General features: G+C 41.0%; 1 protein-coding gene across 1 annotated transcript; it reads right to left on the minus strand.

Moving 5' to 3' along the window:
• Window positions 1-1,876: 1,876 nt before the first annotated feature.
• On the minus strand, window positions 1,877-21,410 carry ATP12A (ATPase H+/K+ transporting non-gastric alpha2 subunit). The gene is made up of 23 exons (XM_035346304.1): window positions 21,116-21,410; window positions 19,043-19,186; window positions 17,371-17,430; window positions 16,261-16,464; window positions 15,584-15,697; window positions 15,276-15,410; window positions 14,626-14,743; window positions 13,905-14,173; window positions 13,226-13,424; window positions 12,639-12,748; window positions 12,144-12,278; window positions 11,670-11,862; window positions 11,004-11,179; window positions 9,815-9,951; window positions 8,939-9,089; window positions 7,252-7,420; window positions 6,412-6,566; window positions 5,599-5,722; window positions 5,129-5,274; window positions 4,390-4,523; window positions 3,344-3,445; window positions 2,599-2,690; window positions 1,877-2,424 (listed from the first exon to the last, which is right to left on the minus strand). Exons 1-23 carry the CDS (start codon window positions 21,122-21,124, stop codon window positions 2,396-2,398), a joined length of 3,105 nt encoding a protein of 1,034 aa, XP_035202195.1. The 5' UTR covers window positions 21,125-21,410; the 3' UTR covers window positions 1,877-2,395.
• Window positions 21,411-21,716: the final 306 nt, after the last annotated feature.

Consider the following 21,716-nt stretch of genomic DNA (forward strand, 5'->3'; position numbering starts at 1 on the left):
AGCCAGTGGCATCCATGTATCAAACTTCCCTCTGACACTGGAAGGACATGTTTATCAGACCAAGGCTGAATGGTTTGTGATAATGCAAGGGAAGAATGTCTGTAGAAAAACAATGAAGAACGTGGATTAGCATCTGGTGTTGCAGTTCTTCTGCTGCCATTTGGCCTTAAAATCCTGAAAAAATCCTCTCGTGCAGCTCTATGGTTTTGTCAGTCCCTTTTGCTGTGTTGTGAGATTCTGATTAACAGACTCTTCCCCGTATCCCATATGCCTCAGTCTCACACATCACATTGTTTCTGTTTTGAAGGAGCTGCAATGATGCTTGTCTGTTGATCTATTTGACTTTTTCTCAAGGTCTTCTTCCAGCTTCAACAAAAATTTTATCCTAAATGAGCTTTCCAGGCTGTCCCTGCAGTGCTTAGAGATAGTACACTCCTATTCTTTAGAAGTCCTGTGTTTATGAGATGATAACTACCAGGAACCAGGAATTAGAGGAAAACAGGCTAAATCTCTTTTTTTAAGAATTTGCTGTGGATTTGGCCTTCAACTAGTGGGAAAAAAAAGCCTCTCTGTTCAAAGGTTTTGCAGAGCAACCACTGGATTTCTCAGTGCTTTTAGGGTCCTGAATATTCTGTGAATGAACAACGTGTCTACTTATTTTTCCTCGTTTTTTTTTTGTCCAAAAAATAGATTTTGTTTTTGAAGTAAAACAAAGGTAGGTGTATTCTTTCCTGGTTCTGTGCAGGAACTGTCCCTGTGTTGTGCAAAAACTGCCCTCACCCTTTTTCTTCTTCTCAATCTCTTCCTATCTGAACTTGGACAAGGTGTTTTGACGAAGTACTGCAAATCTATAGCTGGTGAAAAAAAGGTTATGTTGCTCCTCCGTGTAGCTTCTTCTCATATATTTCCTGTCTTTTAAGCAGAAGAGAAAACAAATCAGTCCTGACAGCTGGCAAATGACAAGGTGTTGAAATTAGTCTGCTTGGCACCTCACATACTTCTTGTTGGTGTGTTGCAGGGTTGCATCACCAAATGATAAGCAGCACATGAGGGCATGGATCTGGAATCCAGGCCTGCCTTCATAATTCATAGCTTACATGCTTATTTTTTGTCACTCTTCCTTCTTCTTTTGTATTTCCTCTTCTTCATGTCAATATGTGAAAAACAGGGATAGATCCAGTGTAATTGCTCTCTGTTGTAATACCCAGCCAGTTTTCATGGGGAGAGGGTTTTGAGGGGGGGGCTCACTAAAAGCAGAGTAACTTCGAGCACTTAAGACTGGAGATTTGGGAACAGGCAGGCTCTAGGCCAGAAAACATTCTCCGTTTTGCCCTCCCTCAGTTCTTCTAGTTTCTTCCTCATTCATAATCCCTCTTGCCTTTTCCTGCAGCAGGAGGTTCCTTTCTGTCCCTGTTCCTTCTCTAAAGCTTGTCGTCTGGACTTGTATTTAAATGTGAAATAGCAACACAGGTTATTTATCTTGTTCTCTTTAAATTTGTTAAAGCCTTTGTCTAAACACGTGTGACTTATTGGTCTCTGCTAAAAAAGACCATATTAAAGCCCTGGTTTCAAACAAAACCTTAATGGTAGTGGAACTTGTAATGCATAGTAAGTCTATTTTGCCAGAGTGTAGTCTTTGGAAAATAAGTGTTAAATTGGGTATCCTAAAGTGAATACATCATTTATTTATGCTTTGTTTTGTAAGATGTATTTATCAAAACTGAACAGGCATTTGAAATATGGTAATCTGTTAATGGAGGTTAAAAAAAAAAAAAAAAAGGTGCACACCATTTTTCTCTTTCAGGCAGAGCTTAGACCCTTTTCCATTTCACTCCATTTCATAGTCTTTATAAATAATAAAATAAGGTGGAAAGCAATTTTCTGGAAAATACTTTTATTATCAAATTCTTCCTATACAGTATTGTTACTACCCTTGCTAAGGTAATACAGATTTAGGTATGCAGTTGCTTGGAATTCAGAAAAAAAAAAAAAAAAAAAAAAAAAAAAAAACAAGAAGAAAATGAGCAAACAACACCTCTAGTGCAAGTTAATGCCTTACATTGGTAGGATTCTCTGGTGTTTTTTTCTTTGTGTGTTTTCCTCTCTGAGTGCTCTCAAAGTTCATCTTTGGATGAGGGAAAGTTGTGCTTGTTATAAAAATAGATAGCATTTCAATTTCAGACAAGTGTCATCTTTACAGTACAGTGGGAGGTAATTTGTCAGACTGTGAAGTCCTTATTTCTTCATGAAACTCATGAAATTTCTTCACCCATTCATGGGGCGAACCCAGTGCATGCTTGATATTGCACAGACAGGACATTTAAGCAGCACGTGCTGTGTGAGGTGGAGAAGCAGCTCTCCACAAGGATGAAGAAGTCCAGTGACAAGGATTGTTTCAATAGTACATGTTCTTGTCCCACCAGCCTGCATTAGGAAAAAGAGAGGGTAAAAAAATAAAACCAGTTATTTCTTTCTCAAAGAGGAAGAGTAATCTTTGGGAACAAATGGTCCACCTGTCTGAGGCAGCTAACATGGGTGAATAAGTGGAAGGGGAGGAAGGAATAACTTAAAGACCTAAATGTAGAGAATTCTACTTACTTCCTGGGTATCTTCTGATAAACAGCTTGCGGACTTCATCATAGACCCATATCAAGATGGCAAACGGTACAGCCACAAACCAGTACTGAAACCTGGGAGTGGAAGAAGAGGTTCTCATTCAGAAGCATCTAACTACTGAGCTCAATTTCTGGTTCTCTGACTGTGCTGTTTGATGTCACTAAAAGAGAATCTGGATTTCATGGCTTTTTTTTTCCTCTAAGTGAAGCACTTAAATGGTTAGAAATAAGATTAGGTCCATGCAAGACTCCTAAGCTTAGGTAGTTAACTGAATTAATTTATTCCAGATACTGTTCAGAAGGGCTTGTTGCCTAGTGGCATTACAGCCTCTGAAGAGGGAAGAAAAAATGAACATTTCTGACAGTGATATATTTGAAATAAATGTTGCTTGTGTAAAATTAACTAAAATGTTATCTAATCTCACCAAAAGATTGGGGATCCTGGAAAAAATCTTAAAGTGTTTGTTCTACACAAGTAGATTTCTGTATCCTGTATGGTAAATCCAGTAGAAAAAGCAGTGTGTTTTTTTGTAGGAATTATGAGAATAACTCCCTTTTTGGTCAAGAAATTGTCCACCCTGTCCTTCATAATGAATATTCTTAAATATTTATCCTGGAATTGTAATGCATGAGCAACCTGTTCCCATGTATCTGTTGCTCGCAGAATGGTAAGTCCATGTCCGTTTATACACGAAGGACAAGGGATGTATGCTGCCATCAAAACTCACCTCAGAGGAGTGAAGTTCAGGGCTGTAACATGTCCAAGACCATAGCAGAGAATCAGAGCAATTCCAATCTGGGAGAATATACCCACCCAGATGACTTTGTTCCTACAAGAAAACCAAAGAGGAAGGGTTACACGTGTCTGTGCATGAAAAACGGAATCCTCAGCATAATGCAAGGCTGGGCCACTTTCAGCATCGTTGCAGCATGACCTGCCTCAGATGCTGAGCAAGGTAGACACAGTAGCACAAGACATCTGGTAGACCGTAGCACTGTTTTACATCACATACTCCTGTGTCTTCCTTGCTACCGTTCTTGACCTACCTAGATTAAAGCTAGCTCTAGGTAGGCCTGCGGCGTGCATTAGTCATGTTTTTTTCTTGCATTGTCAATGTGCTCATTGTGACTCAAATGTAAATGTAAGAAGGAAAAATACATAGGTGTAGGCTCTGTATCTGCAGATAAAGAAAGGAAAACAATTTGCTTTCCTATCAGAAATACTCTGACTAAATGCCAACTTTACATGTGGCCTCCATCCCAGTAGATATTTTTAATTCCCTGGCTTTCATGGGATTGAAAGGTGCAGAACCTTTTGCAAAGGGTAGCCAGTGCTATCTTGGGGAGTTTGACCAGCTGGTATCTCCTTATCTGACAGGCTAAAGTTAGCTTGGAGAAGTCTAAATGTTCTATCTGCTGATAACTAGATAAAACTTAAGAAAACAGTCTGGAGAGGAAACTCCCTTTTTCTTTGTAGTAACCATTTTAATGAATGGAGAGTTGCTTTTTAAGCTGAAGTGTGTTCGGATTAAACAGTGCGAAGTGTTTTTTTAAAGAAACCTTCTGTCATGACATAGAAAAGGGGGTGGGGGAAGCGTAATAAAATGTTTGTCTGAGATTTGCAATTGCTAGTATCCAAGTTTCGTCTTTGTTCATCAACTGAATGTGAGGCAGCTAGATCGTTGAGCTAATGTTCCTTTTTTTTTTTTTTTTTTTTTCAGTGGTAGGCTAACTTACCCTTCCTTGTGTGAGATAAAGAACCTGCAAAACTTACCTGAAGAGACCCTGCTGGAAAATGGAATTTCTCCGTGTTTTCCTGATGATCAAATCTGCAACTTGCTGAATTGTGATGCTGACAAAGAAGGCAGTATAACCAGTCCACTGCAGGTACATCCTCTGGTATTTAGTCTGCAAAGCAAAAGAAAAAACACTTGTGTTACATCAGACACTCATATCTCGTGCAAACCTTGACAGTAAGATTTCAGTTACAAGGGTGTAAATGCAGAGTTATTGCAGATTTAGGAAGGTAATGATCAGATTTGGGCCTGTTTTTGTAGTCCGCTAGTTACAGTGGATGAGTCATGTGGCTGGAGCACTGGTGTGGTACGAGGAGGAATTTATATTGATTTATTAATGGCTTTTGTGTCTTGTGATTTAAGCAGAAGGGAGTGAGGGGGAGTGAAGTGTTGAAAGGAAGAGGGAGGGTCTAGAGACTGCTTTGAATAGTGCTCTTCAGAAGTAGGGCTGAGATTATGATGGCTCTAAATGTGAAGTCCAGAGAAGGTGCATCTCCAGGGGCTTGAAGTCAGAAGAATGGAAATTCCAGAAGAACAAATGAATGAGTCTGAATGAGCTAAGTGGCCTGAAGCTGATCCTGAGGAACCATTAGATTAAAGCTATGTTTACATTTAAATCTCTCTCTTTCTCTTAATTTCTATTTTGGAGGATAGAATAGAATTTTAAAGAAACTGCTGGGTAAGAGACAGTGCAAGCATGTTTCAGTGCATCTTTACCCATTCCTGTCCGTATGAGTCCTCAAAGTCATTAATGGCATTGTTTTCCCAGTCGACTCGCACACCAAGCAGCGTGGAAGGGAGGAAACCTTGTTCGGCGTAGACGGTGAAGTAGGTTACAAAGGCTCCCACTGACTGCATGATACCTGCAAAATCAAGGAGGGAGAAATGAGAAGATGCAAAATCTAGGGGCATGGGGGAATGCACTGGGGATCAGTGTTGCGATGCCTAAGACATGAATCTTGTTAAGAAAGTTAGTTTTAGAGCTCTAGATGCTCTAGCGTTCTTGACCTGTGTAGATAAAACCTGTTGTGTTGTCAGATATGAGCAAGAGGGGAGTTAGTAAGTTTGCCTAGGAAGGCAGAGGAAAGAATTTAATTCCAGATCCCTCTTTTCTAAGAAGTTAATGAGCTTGTCTTTGTCTCGTTATCCTGATTCAAGATAGTGTTGCAGAGAATAGGCCAACCTACCGATCTGCAGGTAGGAGTATACAGCGAGCTGCTCGTTCACCAGCCTGTCTTTCTTTTTGTTCCGAGGTCTCCTGTTCATAATATCGCTTTCAGCTTTTTCGTAGGCCAGTGCAACAGAGGGGATCTACAACAGAAATAAACCATCAGAGTCTTGGTAGCAACATCTGTCTACTTCTCAGAGGCTCATCAGACACGTTGCAGTTCTGCAGTGGTTCTGTTACCTCCCTTGGTGTCCTGGTTTCAGCTAGGATGGAGTTAATTTTCCTCCTAAACCAGCTGAAATCAGAACACTTGGCTTTTAAATATACACAGAGCAAATGAAGGAAGGCTCCATGTGGCATTATGTTGACATGTATAAAAGATCTGAGAGAAAGCTGAAACTCTGTTATAGGTCTGATGATATTTTGACGGTCCAGAGGGTGAGAGGATACTGAAAACATTAAAGTGTCCTTCAGATCCCTTGGATCGGGCTCTGATCAAGTGCCTAGTGTTCATCCCCTGTACTAAATGCAGTAATCCGTATGATCTCTTGATTGACAAACACTGATACTTTGCACACTGCTGGATTTTGCCTGTCAGCAGGGATCAGAAGTCTTTTCTTTCCATTCCCCCTCTGCAGTTTTTTCCCCAGCTCCTCTTTCTCTGTACCCATCTGTTTTTAATTTAGCCCTCTACCCTTTCACTAGTTTGTTACTCAGTTGTAGGGCAAGGCAACTAAATCTTCTAACGTCCTTTTGCTCCCAGCTTCTCTCACATCATGATATTTCAGCAGAAAATAACTTAAAAGACACCAGCATTGAGGCAGCAACTTACAATGTCCGTTCCAAGGTCAATGAATAGGATGGTGATGGTGCCAATGGGCATGGGAATGCTGGCAATAATGTAGATGAGAAAGGGACAGAGCTCAGCAATATTCTTAGTCAGGGTGTAGGCAATTGTTTTCTTTAGGTTGTCAAAGATCAGGCGGCCTGGAGGAAAAGGAAACGCTTCTATAAAAGCTTATTGTCAACCGTGTTTGTAATAAGAAACCTTAACTTTTTAATTAATTGAAGTGAAAATAGTCATGGCTTATGTCTGCTATCCTCATATGTTTCCTCATTTTTTGATAGTGTTTTTTTTCAAACCTTCCTTCCCTTCAACTCTTCTGAAAATTCAAATGAAAATAAAAAATCACTTTAAGTGAGAAAGATGGAGGAAAAATCCCATTCCACAACACAGTGTAGTTTTAGTGGAAACCACAAGCTCTTTGTGGCTAGAGAAATGGAGTGTGTGTTAGTGTCATGGACTGAGCATGATGAGGATGACGTGTAGGCAAGTAAATGAAAATGGAAAGAAAACACCTTGTATCTATGCGATGTTTAGAACTGCATGGGAACAAGATGGGAAGTACTTTGTTTGGAGTTTGAACAAGCAGAGATAGCAGACCCAATGCTCTACTTAATGAGGAATGGTTCCTCGTTGTCAGTGATTTTGTTGTGTCTAGTGAATGGAAGTAATTCCCTTTTTTTCATAATAGCAAAATCACATTTCCTAATTCAGGTAGAAAATAGGGGGTGGGCGTATGCAGGAGGGAAGGATCAGGAGGACTTGGCCAGTGCTGTGGGGCTGCCAGCAGCTTTCAGCTAAGAAAGTGAATAGCAACATTATTTTTACCTTCCTCCACTCCTGTGACAATAGAAGCAAAGTTATCATCCAGCAGTACCATATCAGCGGCATTTTTTGCTGCGTCGGAACCGGCAATACCCATAGCAATTCCAATATCTGCTTTTTTAAGAGCAGGGGAGTCATTGACTCCGTCTCCAGTCACGGCAACAACTGCTCCCTGGAACACACAAAAGGATCCGGATGTGGGTGTTTTTTTTGAGGTTATGGTGTTTTCCCCTAAGGACAATCTTTGTCCTTGTCTTGGTTTGTGAAGTGCTTATGGAATCAGTTGCTTTTGATTTTATCTGTAAATTGCATAGCTGTTCAGTTAGAGATCCTTAGTATCCTATCCCAACAACTTATGGCCATTGCCAGGCTATGCTAGAACTGCTCTAGTAGTCCAAAAGACAGAAAACTCTGATTTTTCGAGTTGGCTTCTTTGTTACCTTCCAGTTAAACCATCTACAGCAGGTAAGGAGCCTTTTCTAGGCTTGACAAACTGATTAAAACAAATACTAAATGCCCTGTCCCTTTGGGGATTTAACACTGTGTCACTAATTATAAATATTGCCATGTACAGAAGGGCTTATAAGCTCTAAGCACTAAACATAGACTGCTTGGCTTGAGTCAGGGAGGAAAGGTAGGGTGTTCCTCTTCAACCTAGCCAAAGCTGCTAGGAGTTTGGGCATCTAAGCAGTACAGAACATGTTTACCCTCTGCCTGCCCATGGCCATTCAAAAAATAAAAATAAAAAAAATAAAAAAGAGATTAAATGCATGCAGTTTTTCCCCTGCAAGTAATTCAGGCTTAAACCCACAGAGCTGATAATGCTGATTGGAAAGCTTAGTGCTGGCATAATTGCAAAAACAAAATAATAGCTTGTGCTGTCCGCTCTCCTGTAAGTTCAGGTGTGGTGGTAGTGGAGCTTTCAGCTTGCAGCACCTATCTGGGAAATGTCAGAGGGCAAAATCTCCTGATGACAGTTTGCACCTTTCCGTGAGGGCTATACGTGTCATTTCTTTCCCTGTGCCTCCCTTGCTGGCTGCACTCCATGCTCCTTTACATAATATTGCCTATGAATAGGACAAATCCTCTTTAAGTCCTGCCTCATATTCATGCTTTCTGTGGGTTGTTCTGCAGTCATTTAAAGTAATACAGATAAGGCTTGGTCATAGATAAATCATGCTGTGACATTTTGTGGGATTCATACCTTATTTCATGTCTGAGCATTCCTGTGGGCGGGAAGTACATAGGTCTAAATGGCTACGAGAGATAAGATGAGGGGATTTGGCAACACGCTGCTTTTATCTGGGTTTAAGGAATTCCTGGGGGAAGGCTCCTTCCCAAACTGTGTACAAGTCTTTATCCGGGAGGCTTTCTGGGCATCCCAGCAGCAGCTTCGCTGAATTTCGTGCGAGCTAGTCAGCCCCCCTCCCTCAGTACGGCTCCAACCCATTCAAATGCAGGAAAAACTCATTTTGTCAATTGGAGTTCAGCGTCTGTAACAGGAATTTAAATGGCTTGGAATCTGTCCAGAGAAGACAGTGTTTGTGGCAAGCTGTTAGATAACGTTCTTGCACAGTGAACAGAGTATAAACAGGGCTTGGAGTGCTTGGGAAATTGGTTTCCACCCTTTCCCCTGCTACCTGGTGCATGCGCCGTAGCCGTATCGTGTATAACCTTGTACACCTCTTACCTGTCTTTGGCAGCCTTCCACTATGATCAGTTTCTGCTGGGGCGATGTCCGAGCAAAGACTATCTCTGAATGGTTACACAAAATGTCATCCAGCTGCTGCAAGCTCATGTCCTTCAGCTCCATCCCGTTGACTACTGCTGCCGTGGCTTCCCTGTAATAGCCATGGGAAAGCTGGATAAATTTTCAAATCCAAATGCTTAGATAAAAATAGCATGCTTGTAGAACGTATGCGGCTTAAGGAAAGCAGAAAGTGGAGTTAATTGCAGAAGTGGTAGTTGTTAATCAGCAGGTATTGAATGAAAGATGCTATCAAAATCCAGACAGAATTAGTTACCTAGATACAGAGGGAAGTAATTGAAGCTTCCTTCTGAGTAGACCTAACAAGAGCAAATGCATTTTAAAGAGAACTGAGTGGGAAGGTGGGACAGTGGAAGTGGAGGAGGATCTTTTCTGTAAAAAGCTTTTAGGTTTCTCTTATTATGTTAATTTTTTCACATTTAATGGATGAAAGAGGAATGTAGACTTGCTGGTCCTTAGGTCATTCTCCAGCACTGCGTGGGATTCTGAATTTTGCTTTTCATATGTGTGTGTTTTGTCAGAGGTGCAGTGACAGCAAAGACCAACATGATCTGCCAAGTTTTAGTCCCTGTTTTTTTCCCAAGTGCCCCATGCAGATGAGAGCCCCAGCCCTAAGCATACGGTTATTTATGTAGAGATGATTTGTTAGATGGACAAGGTGGCTGGGAATGTTACCAAGAACCAGAAAAGCAAAAAGCAGCTGTGATGCAGAAATTGGCTAAAAGCACTGTAGAGGGAGAAGGTGTAGCTTGCAGAAAATGAAGCCATGGGTACCTCCTCTATTCTGCCTGCTCTTACCGTCTATTGACTTGCTCAACAGGAATATTGAGGCGCTTAGCAATATCTTCCACGGTCTCGCTGGTGGCTGAAATGATGCCTACACTCTTGGCAATGGCCTTAGCAGTGATTGGGTGATCGCCAGTGACCATGATAACCTGAGGAAGGGACAAGCACTTAGGGTAAGTGACAAATGTATATGCAATGGATGTAAAGAGATAAGTTGAAATATCTATTGTTCTATACCAGGAAGCAGTTTGGAATCTGAACTTGGAAAGCTGTGCTATGTACGTAACAAAGACAGATTATGACTATTAATTAGCTTTGTATTGATTTCTGTTCTCCACTTCTTGCTATTGGCACTATTTTATCAGGGCTGCAAAAGAAAAACTTGTCATGAGCAGCAAGGTTGGAACGATGCAGAATAAAGAAGCTTTTATGTAAGAATTTGTAACATGTAGACTGAAAAGTAAGAGTTCTTGGAATGTTGTATTGTAAAATGGATCCTTGAGAATGAGGTCTCCTGACAGATAAGGCAAAGATTTTTCTTATTTTTCTTGAATAAAAGTTGCCAGTTTCCAGATCTGTTTTAAGACTACAGAAAAATTACTCAGAATTAGGACTTGGGATTCATTTCATCAAAGATAATGAGAAATTGCTAACTCCAAATACCAACTTTTCCTTTACTTAGCTAGGTGACCTCTCAGTCTCAAGCTGGAAGTTTACTTGTGGTTCTCTTGGCACTGAAATTAGGAGAACTATTGCGTCAACTTCAACGTGAATGGTTTCGAGATTAGTTGATTCATATGTGTAAAAGTTCCTAACAAGTGTAGCCCTGTGTCCTGATGCTTTCTCAAGAAATGCTCCTCTTACCTTACACTGTTTACAGACAAGTAATTCTAGCTGGCATGGTTTCTATACTCTAGAAGGGGATCCAATGACACGCTATCTCAGTTTCTCTAAATTTGGATTTCCAGTTCCAGGGTTCTTCACACACTTTCTGTGGTCTTATTCCCACCTAAATTTAATCCATTTCCTCTCTCAGGGCCTTCAAGTAGTTTCTCTAAGTTACAATTTCACAACAGTACTAATGAACATTGAAAATCATGGTAGGTGTTTCTAGAAAGATACTTAATGTCAGTGCAGTGGCAGTTACAGTATCATGAGTCTTTCTGTAGCATCGCTGTATCTTTCAGTGTAGGATCCCTACCTTGATTCCAGCACTGCGGCATTTTGAGACAGCATCTGGCACTGTGGAACGAGGTGGGTCAATCATAGATAAGAGCCCAACAAAGCACAGGTTGGAGGTGGGGAAGTTCATGGAATCTGTGTCAAACGGGTACGTGTCTGGAAACTCATTTTCAGGTAGGTACAGATGACAGAAACCTGAAAGGAAACAGTTGATGAAATGTACAGGAAATAGTGGGAGAAAGAAGAGAGTTTGCTGTAGCATAGCATCAGACTTTCCTCTTGTCTATAAAACTCGCATGCATTTAACCATGAGCTTTTTATGGAGCACTGTTTAACCTGCCATTTTAACCTTCAAATCAAAGTGCATATAGAGTCGGTGTTTCACGTGGCAAAGGTATTGATACTACTAGCTGGGCAAGAGCGTTTTCCTTTGTGGATTACTTCTGTTGGCTTTTTATTTTTTTGGCTGCATGGCGTGGCAGATCAGCACCAGTATATAGCAGTAAGGGCATCCCTGCCACAGGGAGCTTACAGCACATCAGTGAGGTTTTAGCACTCTGCTGAGGAGGCTGCACGCTTTGCTTTTCTCCTTCACTGCAAGTGTCCAGGCAAACTGGTCCCATACAAGGATTTAAAGCCCCATTCTGCATTGCAGTTCTCTTACAGTCTCTCTAGTTGCACTCACCCAGTACTCTCTCTCCCATGCCTCCCAGCTCCATGTATGCTGTTTGGAAAGCTTCTGCTTTTTCACTGTCCAGTGGTTCTTCTTTGCCATTGATCATGATGGTGCTACATCTCTCTAAAATCCTCTCTGGGGCACCTTTCATCACCAGCAGAAAGCGTTTGTCGTTGGGATCGTCAGTCTCGTGAATGGAAAGCTGCAGGCCACAAATACAAAATGATTTGAAAGAACATTTGTGATCCTCATTTGTTTCTGGTTTTGGTCACTTTGCACAGAAATAATGTTTCTCCTGCTTTTCTCCATGAAAACATAATTCTTTCCATCTAATGGAATGAACTGCAGTTATTGTAGGTTAAATTTCCCCTGTCATTGCGTTCCCCCATTAAGACTGCAGGTCACAAACCAATGCATTACACACAGTGATAGAAACAGTGAAAGCTGAAACAGTCTGGCCTGATTCCCCAAACTGAAACACACCTGGAATTTGTTGGTGGAGTTGAAAGGAATTTCAGCCACTTTCTTGTTTTGTGCTCTAATACTCATGACGTCACCCAAAATGACTTCTGCAAATTTCAGCAGAGCTGTTTCAGAGGCATCACCTACCACAACTCTCTGCATGGACAGAAGAATCATAGAATCATTAAGGTTGAAACAGTTTATAGCACACACAATTCTGCACTTCCGTCAAGAGAGCTTGCGTACTTCTGTAAGATGTTGTGTGCTTAAATAGCAATGAAGCTACATAAAGCAATGGTCGTCCTGAAAAATACACTAAAAATTTTAGTAATTAATAGCATGGAAATTCTTGATACCTGAGTTGTTTTTTTTCCTGCCTTAAACTTTTTGCAAGCCTATGGCAAGTGGTAACTCAGAAGACTGAAGTGGTAAAATTTGAGAGAACTGAAGCTAAACAGAACAACTTGTGTCTTCTTCTAAAGGAGGAGGAACAGGTTGATGTGAAGTAGGCTGTACCTTCATTATTGGGAGATTTTCCTGTCCTGGTCTGAATTCTGCCCGGTTGCACAGAGTTACAATTTTTGATAATGCTGTCCACGATGGAGAACTTTGATCAAAAGGCTGAGCTGAAATGAAACAAAATAAAGATTGCATCCTTTAGCATATTACATGGTAGAAGTAAAAACTTAAGTTTGAAGCAACAGGACTGAATTACTTGCAGAAGAGCATCGTTCATTTGGTAGGTTCTGTTACAGAAAACCAATTTGACATTAGTCAGCTAATTAGTTCTGGCAATATCACTTAGATCATGTTTCTCTGTCTATTTTCTTACTAAATTTACTGTTGGTGAAGGGACACACATTAGAACCTCCTCAAGACTTATTCTCTGTGAATGGAGTTCAAATAGTAATTCTTTTGTTCACAACTCTACATGGCAAAGAAGGGGCTGTCCTATTGCACACCACACATCTGTGTGGCAGGGAGACATATCTGATTTAGCTATGGAAAGATCCCCATTGACATCATCTTGGCAGACGGTGTGAAACATCACAGGTTTGATCCATGTGGCTGCCCCTTTCCAGATCCCCCATTGCCATATTTACTTGTTTGATCTTCACTGGTATCAGCTGAGTAGATCTGATTATCAAACCAGAGGTGAGCAACAGTCATCCTGTTTTGTGTGAGGGTGCCTGTCTTGTCAGAGCAGATGATGGAAGTAGAGCCAAGTGTTTCGACAGCTTCCAAGTTCTTCACCAAACAATTCTTCTTCGCCATCCGCTTGGCCGTCAGGGACAGACTCACCTGGCAGAAGGAAAGAAGTTCAGCTCACTGTTAGTGAGGTACAGTTACAGAATGGTGTAATGGAGTTACATACTTCTGTTTGTTTGTTTTTTTTTTAATGCTTTTTTACTTTCTAAAAGATCTTTTAAAAAAATCTTCTGGTTGGCTGCAGTGCATTGTTTTTCTTTGTAATAGCATTAATAAGATCAGAGGTTTTGCGGTGACTAGCAAAGTACATGTGCTGTACGAGGAACCTGCTTCCCTGCTGATGGAAATAAGAGTGTCATGTCAGTTAAGAGGCTGTTTCAGGTGGAAGAACCTGCAATGTGGGGGAAACTCCTAATCACCACCTAATGAATCCTGAAGCGAGCCTCTTCATTACTGCAGTAATGCTACTTGATCATTGGTGGTGTACGTTAGGGCTAACAGTGCTTAACAGTTCTGTTGGTTCTCAGCCAGAGATTTTAGTGATAATTTTTATCTATTAGTTAACAGACTTACTGTTACTGTGGCTAGCAGTCCCTCTGGCACATTTGCCACAATGATGCCGATGAGAAAGATGATGGAGTCCAGAATCTTGTATCGCATTGAGACAGAAATAATGAAGAAGAGGACACCAATGGAAATGGCCACTCCTGCCACCAGGTAGACAAAATGCTCTATCTCGATAGCAATGGGTGTTTTCTCATTTCCTACTCCAGACGCGAGCGAGGCAATCCGCCCAATGACGGTGCGATCCCCGGTGTTGATTACAATGCCAGTAGCAGTGCCTGCAAAGAAATAAGGATCTGTTGGCTCCAAGAGAGATTGTCTTCTGTACACAGTACTGATTGACAAAGTCCCTTCTTGGCCTAATGTGACTAAGACTTTATCCCAGAATGACATTTTTCTCCTTAGAAATCTTAGAGCTGTCAGTGAAGGGAAAGAAGGACGTATTTTCACTAATCAGTCTTTTTTGATGGTGTTGCAGTAGGAATGCATCGTTATCCTGGGCACTGTACAGTTTCCTAACAGATAGTCTGCTAAGAATGGTACGTAACTTTTTAGTTCTGAAAATAGGGACGGCACCTTTAAGGGTACAGAGCCCTTTCACAGAAGCATCCACAAGTACTTAGAGGATTCTAATTCCTTGAAGCAGAAGTGTTCAAAATGAGTTAGCAATATTATGTAGCACCCTGTCCGTGTGTCATTTCAGGAGGCCCTTTTCTCTGTCACTACACACCTTCCACACAGGTGGTGGAGTAGAACGCAATGTTCTTGGTCTCCAGCGGGTTCTCGTGGCTGAAGTCGCAAGAGCGGGACTGTGGTTCTGATTCCCCTGTGAGTGAAGAATTGTCCACCTTTAATGAAATGGAGACATGCCCATATTAACATTAGTAATACACAGTTACAGCCCAGAAGGCAAGAGTGCAGCACATTTAATAACAGGTGACAGGGCCATAATTTCTCAGTGCAGTTTCTCTGAGATGATTGTCATTGTCACTGAGCTAATCTGCTTCTGTGGATTTCCACATTGTATGCCTGGTGGTGGGATTTTCAGTAGCAGCCTGAAAGAAAACATGGTTTGAAGATCTACCTCCAGGTCTCAGAAGACATTTAACACAGTGTTGGTATTTCTGCCTCTGTCTTGGCAGAGCATTGGTAGAACAAGGTATGGCCATAATGCCTTCCTTTGGTGTTTGGCAAGTGGGGATGTTAGTACTGCGTGAGCTGAGCATCTCAGGAGAGTTTCTGCATTCTGTGATTTTAATAGCTAATGGCTGATATTAAAGCTCTAATAACTCATATTGGGTGCATAGAAATTCTTTATGTTATAAAAGCCTCTCAACCATGTTTTTCCTCTCTCCCCATGCTCTACAAAGCATTTTTTACCTTACACCCCTGAGCAGAGATCAGGCGAATGTCCGCTGGGATCCTGTCACCACCCTTTATTTCCACGATGTCTCCAACCACCAGCTGCTCTGCTGGCAGTTCCTTCTTCTCTGCATCTCTGATGACAAGAGCTTGCTGAAGGGATGGAAGTATGACAAAAATGAGTGCTGCACTGTTCTTTAAATCTCCTATCAAGAGGTAGATTCAAGTTGTGCTTATTGCTCAGTGTCTTGACACAAATGACTTGTGTCATTTTGAGGTGTGCTCTTAGAATGAGTTTTTTTCTCAAATGCCTTGGCTGCTCTCACCTGTGGAATCATTTTACTGAAGCTGGCCATGATGTTTGTACTTTTAGCTTCTTGATAGTAAGCGAAGATACCAGTGAAGATGACAACCAGTGCGAGGACTACACCAAGGTAGAGCTAATCAATAAAAGAAATAACCCAGTTAATTAAGAATACACATTCAGCAGTTCCTCTGCTAGAATAGTTCCATATTGTTCGAGAGACTCTTAAAATGATGTATTGGACCAGGTTAAAAGACAAATTAAGAAAAGTTTTGCCCTGCTGGTGATCAAGTACATCTTTTGGGATATAAAAAGGATTTTTAATTGCAAGTGTCGTTTCTCTAAAACGCCTTCTTTAAGCTAAACCTGGCATGAACCTGAACAAATTATATTCCTAGCAGAGTGCAGCTCATAAGGGAATCGAAGTCAAAGACTCCAGAGTCCTTTTCAGACCTCAGTGTTGCTCTTATGAGTTCTCGAGTGTTATGATTGTGGGTAAGTGGTTATAAAACCTTTGGACAGGCACTCGTAGACAGAAGTGGTATGTCAGGTATTTATCAGAAATGTTCAGTAGTGGAGGGAGAGTCCTGAAAGAATAAAAGGCCTCCTTGTAGTTACTGAGTAACTATGAAGTAGTATTTAAATTACTTAGATTGTCAAAGGGTCACATACTCACTTTGTAGTTATTCAAACACTTACATTGTCAAAGGGTGATTCAGCTCCCTGGGCAAGCTGAATGCCAAATGAAATCCAGGAGAAGACAGCTCCTATCCATAAAAGGATGGAAAAGCCTCCCACCATCTGCTTGAGGAACTTTACAATTTCAGGAGTGGCTTTGGGAGGAGTGAGTGAGTTGGGACCATCACGAACCAAAATCTCTGCTGCTCTTGAACTGGAGAGACCCTGCAAAAAAGCAAATGGCATGTTTAAAATGATGTCACAGAAAACAGATATTTAAATGAACTCAGAAATAAAATTTGCATGCTGCTTGTTCATTAAACATTGTTAGTGTTACGGATCAGCTGCAGTAACCTGCAACTTTGATTTCCAAATCATGATGTCAGGGTAGCTGTTATTAGTTATCTGCTATGAAGACATAGATACTGCTTTTCTGGAACAGTGAATTTGCGGCTGTGTCCGTTAGGAGTTTTCATTCTCTGTCAGTTATCTGTCAAGTACATCTGTATGAAATGTTTGGAAAGATGAGAAAAAGCAGACATCTGTTCTTTTGCTTCTGTTTCTGTATTTCCACAATGAAGTCTGTAGTTCATGGGTTCCTTGAAATTATTGTCTGTACTTTGGCTGTGCTAGATGCTTTGATATTCAAATGTAAAGTATCAAAGGGATTCTGGGGCACAGCTTCTCAATTCTAGTGTTTCCCTCAAGATAAAATAATGTCCAGTGCACACACTTGCCATAGGTTTTTACAGACACTGCCAGTGAAAAATGAATTGTAGTGAAATCTGAACACCTGATAAATATTCTCTCAGTCTTTAGAAAAGCAGAGGTCCTTCTGAAAACCTTGAGGTCAGGTTTTGTACAGGGAATTTTATTTCGAAGCAGTAGATCGGACTGCTTCAGACTTGAGAAAAACTCTAGTCTAAATCCAGGTCAGTGCTCCACGCTGACTTGCTGTCTATTTTAGGTTTTATTGGGAGTTAGTACATCATGCACACATGTATGTATCCATGAGTGCGTCTCTCAATTTGGATGCTTTTCCCCTGCCTTTAAGAAGCTTTGGATCAGCCAGAGATAAAGGAAGGCATGTGAACTGGGCAGTTATACCTTAGTGATGCCCTAAGTACTTACTTTGTTGATGCTTGTGCCGTACTTTTCTTCCAGTTCGGAAGTGCTGAGTTTGTGGTCATCCTGGATTCCAAAAGAAAGAGAAAATGATAGTAAGCAGAATGTCAGACTGCTGGAAACTTTATATTGGGATCTAGAGAATGTTCAAACTGCCTGGATCTGGGACCATGGATCCAGTTGCTAGGATTACATCCCACTTTCATGAATAAGCAATATGCAATTTTTCATAAAAAGCACGAGCCTTCTGTTGTCTATTTCCACCTCTGCTGGTAGCTCATTTTTTACTGTTTGCAAAGCATTTCTTCTTTACTTCTCTCGACAGAAGTAAGATGTGTTTCACCACAAATGTTGGTCTTATGTGGAACCAAGAAGCTTTACTGATAAATGTGAAAGGTTGGGGGGAGCTGCTAGCAGTGTACACACCCCTGGAAGATAGCATTTTCTTTAGATTTTGTGTGTGCTTTTGTAAATATCTCCCTCCTCCAGCAAATCTATTGCAAGAACAGAATGGTGTTCTCACGTTAATACCATACTGTTTGCCAGAAATGTGTGTGCTGCTTTCTGTTGAATGGTTCCTCTTTACATGCATGCTACAGGACCATGCATTCAGGACCATGGCCGATGTTGTTGATAGAAGAAAGGGTGTGGTGCTGGAATATGTGTGACAACAGTCTTTGCATCTGATTGACAAGGTAAGGTATGTGAAATGGTTTGCCAGTCTTGTAGAAGGAAAGCAGCAGGGTCTAAACACAGTTAAAAAGGCGTATGGGAGAGGGAAGTCTGAACGCTCTTCTCCTCTCTCTGCAGTAACACCTCTGTGGTATCATTGACCTAATTATAACTTGTGCCCAGCTGAGATTTAGAAGCCAAGAATTCGTGAGTTCTCACAATTGTTTTCACAGAATGATTCATTGGTACTTGGATGAGTCAATTAACTTGTCTGTGCTTTGGTTTCACTTTAGAAACATGAGAGTAATGTTACATCCCCTGACAGCAAACATAAGCTACATTGAGAATTATTTAGCTGGTACTGAATAGGTCTTGGAAAGATGCTGGATAAATTGATGGCCCATTGTGGGCTTTCCTTACCTTTGAAATGCTGTCTTAACCCCTAAATAGCCTTTGCCGTGAGTTGCTCTTAAAGCAATTCAGAAAAGAGGTCAGTATAATTACCTTCATTTTTCAGATTGGGAAACTGAAACATACAGAGCGGAAGCAAGGTTTCCAAGATCAGTTGTCAAGTCAGGAGCGACCCAGAAGTAAAATACAGGTTTCTTAAGCTTAGTGTGCTGTCCTTGAAGTACACTGCATTTAATTCAGGGGAAAAAAGCTGTGTTTAAAGCTGAGGCATGCTTTAAGATCTGCTAGAAATCTGGAGCAAGATATTTTGCTTCTCTCTTCCCTCTGTTTCTTGGCTGAATGTACAGGTGGCAGTTCAGAGGAAATGCTGATTATAGTAACTCCATCTGGGAGAATACAGACCTCTTTAGGGAGATACTGTTCTGTACCATTGGTAGCTTAAGCCAGAATCATTCTTTCATTAGAGGTATTAATCCTGCACAACTTTTTCTCTGGCAGAATTCAGGACAGTGAGGAAGGCAGTTCTTCCCTATTACGATTTTCGTGCAATATGCCGTTAAAATGCCAGGTGAAACAGGAGCTTAGCAACACTCACCAGGTCCAGTTCTTTCTTAAGGTCTTCATTCTTTTTTTTCTTGTTGCCTTTCAGGTCTTTGTACTTCTCCTCTTCATCTCCAGTCTCTGTTTTTTCCAGATCTTTTATTCCATTGATCTCAACTGAGTAAACATCAGACTTTTTCTGTAGAAGAAATAAAGTTTTGGCATTGCTGTGAGCACCTGCTGCAACTAGAAGGAAGCAGTAAAAAATACTGCAAACATTTCAGACTGACAAATCCACTTTTTTTGAGCTACAAACAGCTACTGTTTTGGTTTGTTTGTTTGTTTTGTTTTGCTGCTGGCAACTTAGAGCACTAGTTCTTGTCCTGAGACTTCTAGAGCAAGTGTTAGATCACTCATGATCTGGTCTTCAGCGTATGTAACTGACAGTGATTCCTTTAGAGAGTGCAACGCTTCCAGTAGTTCATGATCTAACACAAAGCCTAGGAATATTGCCCAGGATCTCTGGATTACCACTGAAAACCAGTCATGTATTGGCTCTAAAGAGGAGATAAATGTAAAAGCAAAAGTTGTTGAAAAGAAAAGTGAAGAGTAAAGGAAAGGAAAAAAAAATGAGAACTTTTTTTCTTTGGCTATTCCTGGAGCTTTTTAGATATGTGACTTTAACTTTTCTTTTTTGAAATAAAATTAACGTTTCTATTTACTCATTTACACTGGATTACATAGAAATTGAGGCAAACAGCATAATGGTTGCCAAGGAGAACCAAGCCTGTTACTTCTGCCTTCTCTCTTTGCTCATACTTGTCAATCTAGTAGCAGGTACAGGAGACTGCTAAATAACCGGGGGATGCTGCCAAACCCCTGATGTTCTGCTTTTATTGATAACTTGAGGGGGAGGGAGTTGCTGCCTCCCAAGTTTAAGTTAACACTGAAGTCTGAAGGGCAAACTTCCTGTGTTGCCAATTTACCAGCTTCTATAATCATAACGTTCCAGATATTAATTATCTTGTAAACTACATGCCATTCCTTGGAAGAACTATTGGTTGACCCCATTTCAGAGGCTTCCTTAGAGATTAACCATCAGAGCTTCGTGAGAGTCACACTGCATCTTATCTGATGGCGTGCTCTACTAGCGAGACAGATGCCCTTGTGTGCTGCTGCTGCTGTTACCTGTCTGTCTAACAAGTGCATACGCATTTTTGTAGGACAGATGTCAATGTTCAGAGTTGTTCTGCAAAGGTAGTGTTTCAGGTGAGTTGAAAGTAGACATCCTACATACAGACTAAACCAGATAGCTCAAGCGATGGAAACAACAAGGAAAGGAAAGGTTTCAGACATCTTGCTGTTATTATGAATTCAAAACTGGCACCCTGTCCTCCAATGCCCTTTAGTTAAAGGAATGTTGAAATCTTGAAGTAGTATCTTGAGGAAGGAAGGGAAAAGCTAAGAGCTGGTGGTAGTTTGAAGCAGTTACAAGTCTGGAATCCTTCTCCCTAAAGCACTTGGATTTGTTTGATACATATCCCAGGTAAAGAACATCTCTGTTATAATATGTTGATTTTTTATCTTGTGGAAGATTTGGTCTGGGTTATCGGTTGGGATTTTTCCTTCACACTTCTCCTCCTCCCTTTAACTATCCAACCCAAAATCTGTTTGCCTTTTCAAATCTCTAGAAAGTAGAGACCAGGACAGAAAGAAAACAACTATTTGTTGCAAGAGTGTCACAGGAAGAGAATAAAGAAAATTCATGAAGTCAGTAAAATCAACAGATCACTGTGCATGATGCACACGTAACCTTTAACCTGCACGTTTTCATAAAATCTCAGATTTTGGCATTTGCAAAAGAGCTATCATTCATGAAACTGTTGATTACAAAACTAGCCATTCCTAGAAGCATTTCCTAGCCAATCTTTACTTTTTAGGATTAGAAATTCACTCCTCTCTAGAGTGAAAACTTCAGTAGTTACACTGGATGCCCAGCATTGTCTAGTACCGGTTCCATTTTCACTTAGCCCACAATTATAACATACATGTATATTAAAACCTAATTCAGTGCTTATTCTTAAGAAACCTGTGCAGTACCAGTAGTTCTGGTAAACAGTGTACTCACCTTTACCATCTTGGTGATTTTATTCCCTTGCTGATGGAATGAAACAGCCAAGCCAAAGGGTCTGGATGAAAAGCAAAAGCCCAGTCAAACCACAGAGTATCTCAGAGCACTTCTGGCTATTGCAGTGCAAAAGCTCACAGAGGTTGTAGTTCCCTCTCAGCTGACAAGCAGACGTTAGCTGGAATCCTGCTTGTGCTTTGGCATCCTTCAGGCAGGACGGGTTCGTTGTCCAAAGCCTGTGGAGAAAGAGCACTGTTTGCTAGTGCTTTATAAATCAGCATCTTGTGCTGCCACTCCACCCCTTCCCTTCCAGGTCCAGCCCATCTTCTGTTTCACCTGTAGTAGGTGGAAAAATACCACAGTAATGGGCATGTGGGTTTCAGGTCAGATAGTTTCTAATTATTCCTTTGTAGTGTTTGCTCACGACTAGGGAACAGGTGTATTATTCATCTTGCTAGAAGCAAAGAGTTTCCTTCGGAGACTTTCCAGCACCGGACTCCCCTTCAGATTTCTAGCTGTCACGGCAGCATGTGGTGGGGTAGAGGAAGTCTGGGCACATTTTGTATCTCCTGGCTGTTAACATGTTGTTCTGTTCATCTGC

Source organism: Oxyura jamaicensis, chromosome 24 (assembly GCF_011077185.1).
Source record: "Oxyura jamaicensis isolate SHBP4307 breed ruddy duck chromosome 24, BPBGC_Ojam_1.0, whole genome shotgun sequence".
NCBI classification, from domain to species: Eukaryota; Metazoa; Chordata; class Aves; order Anseriformes; family Anatidae; genus Oxyura; species Oxyura jamaicensis.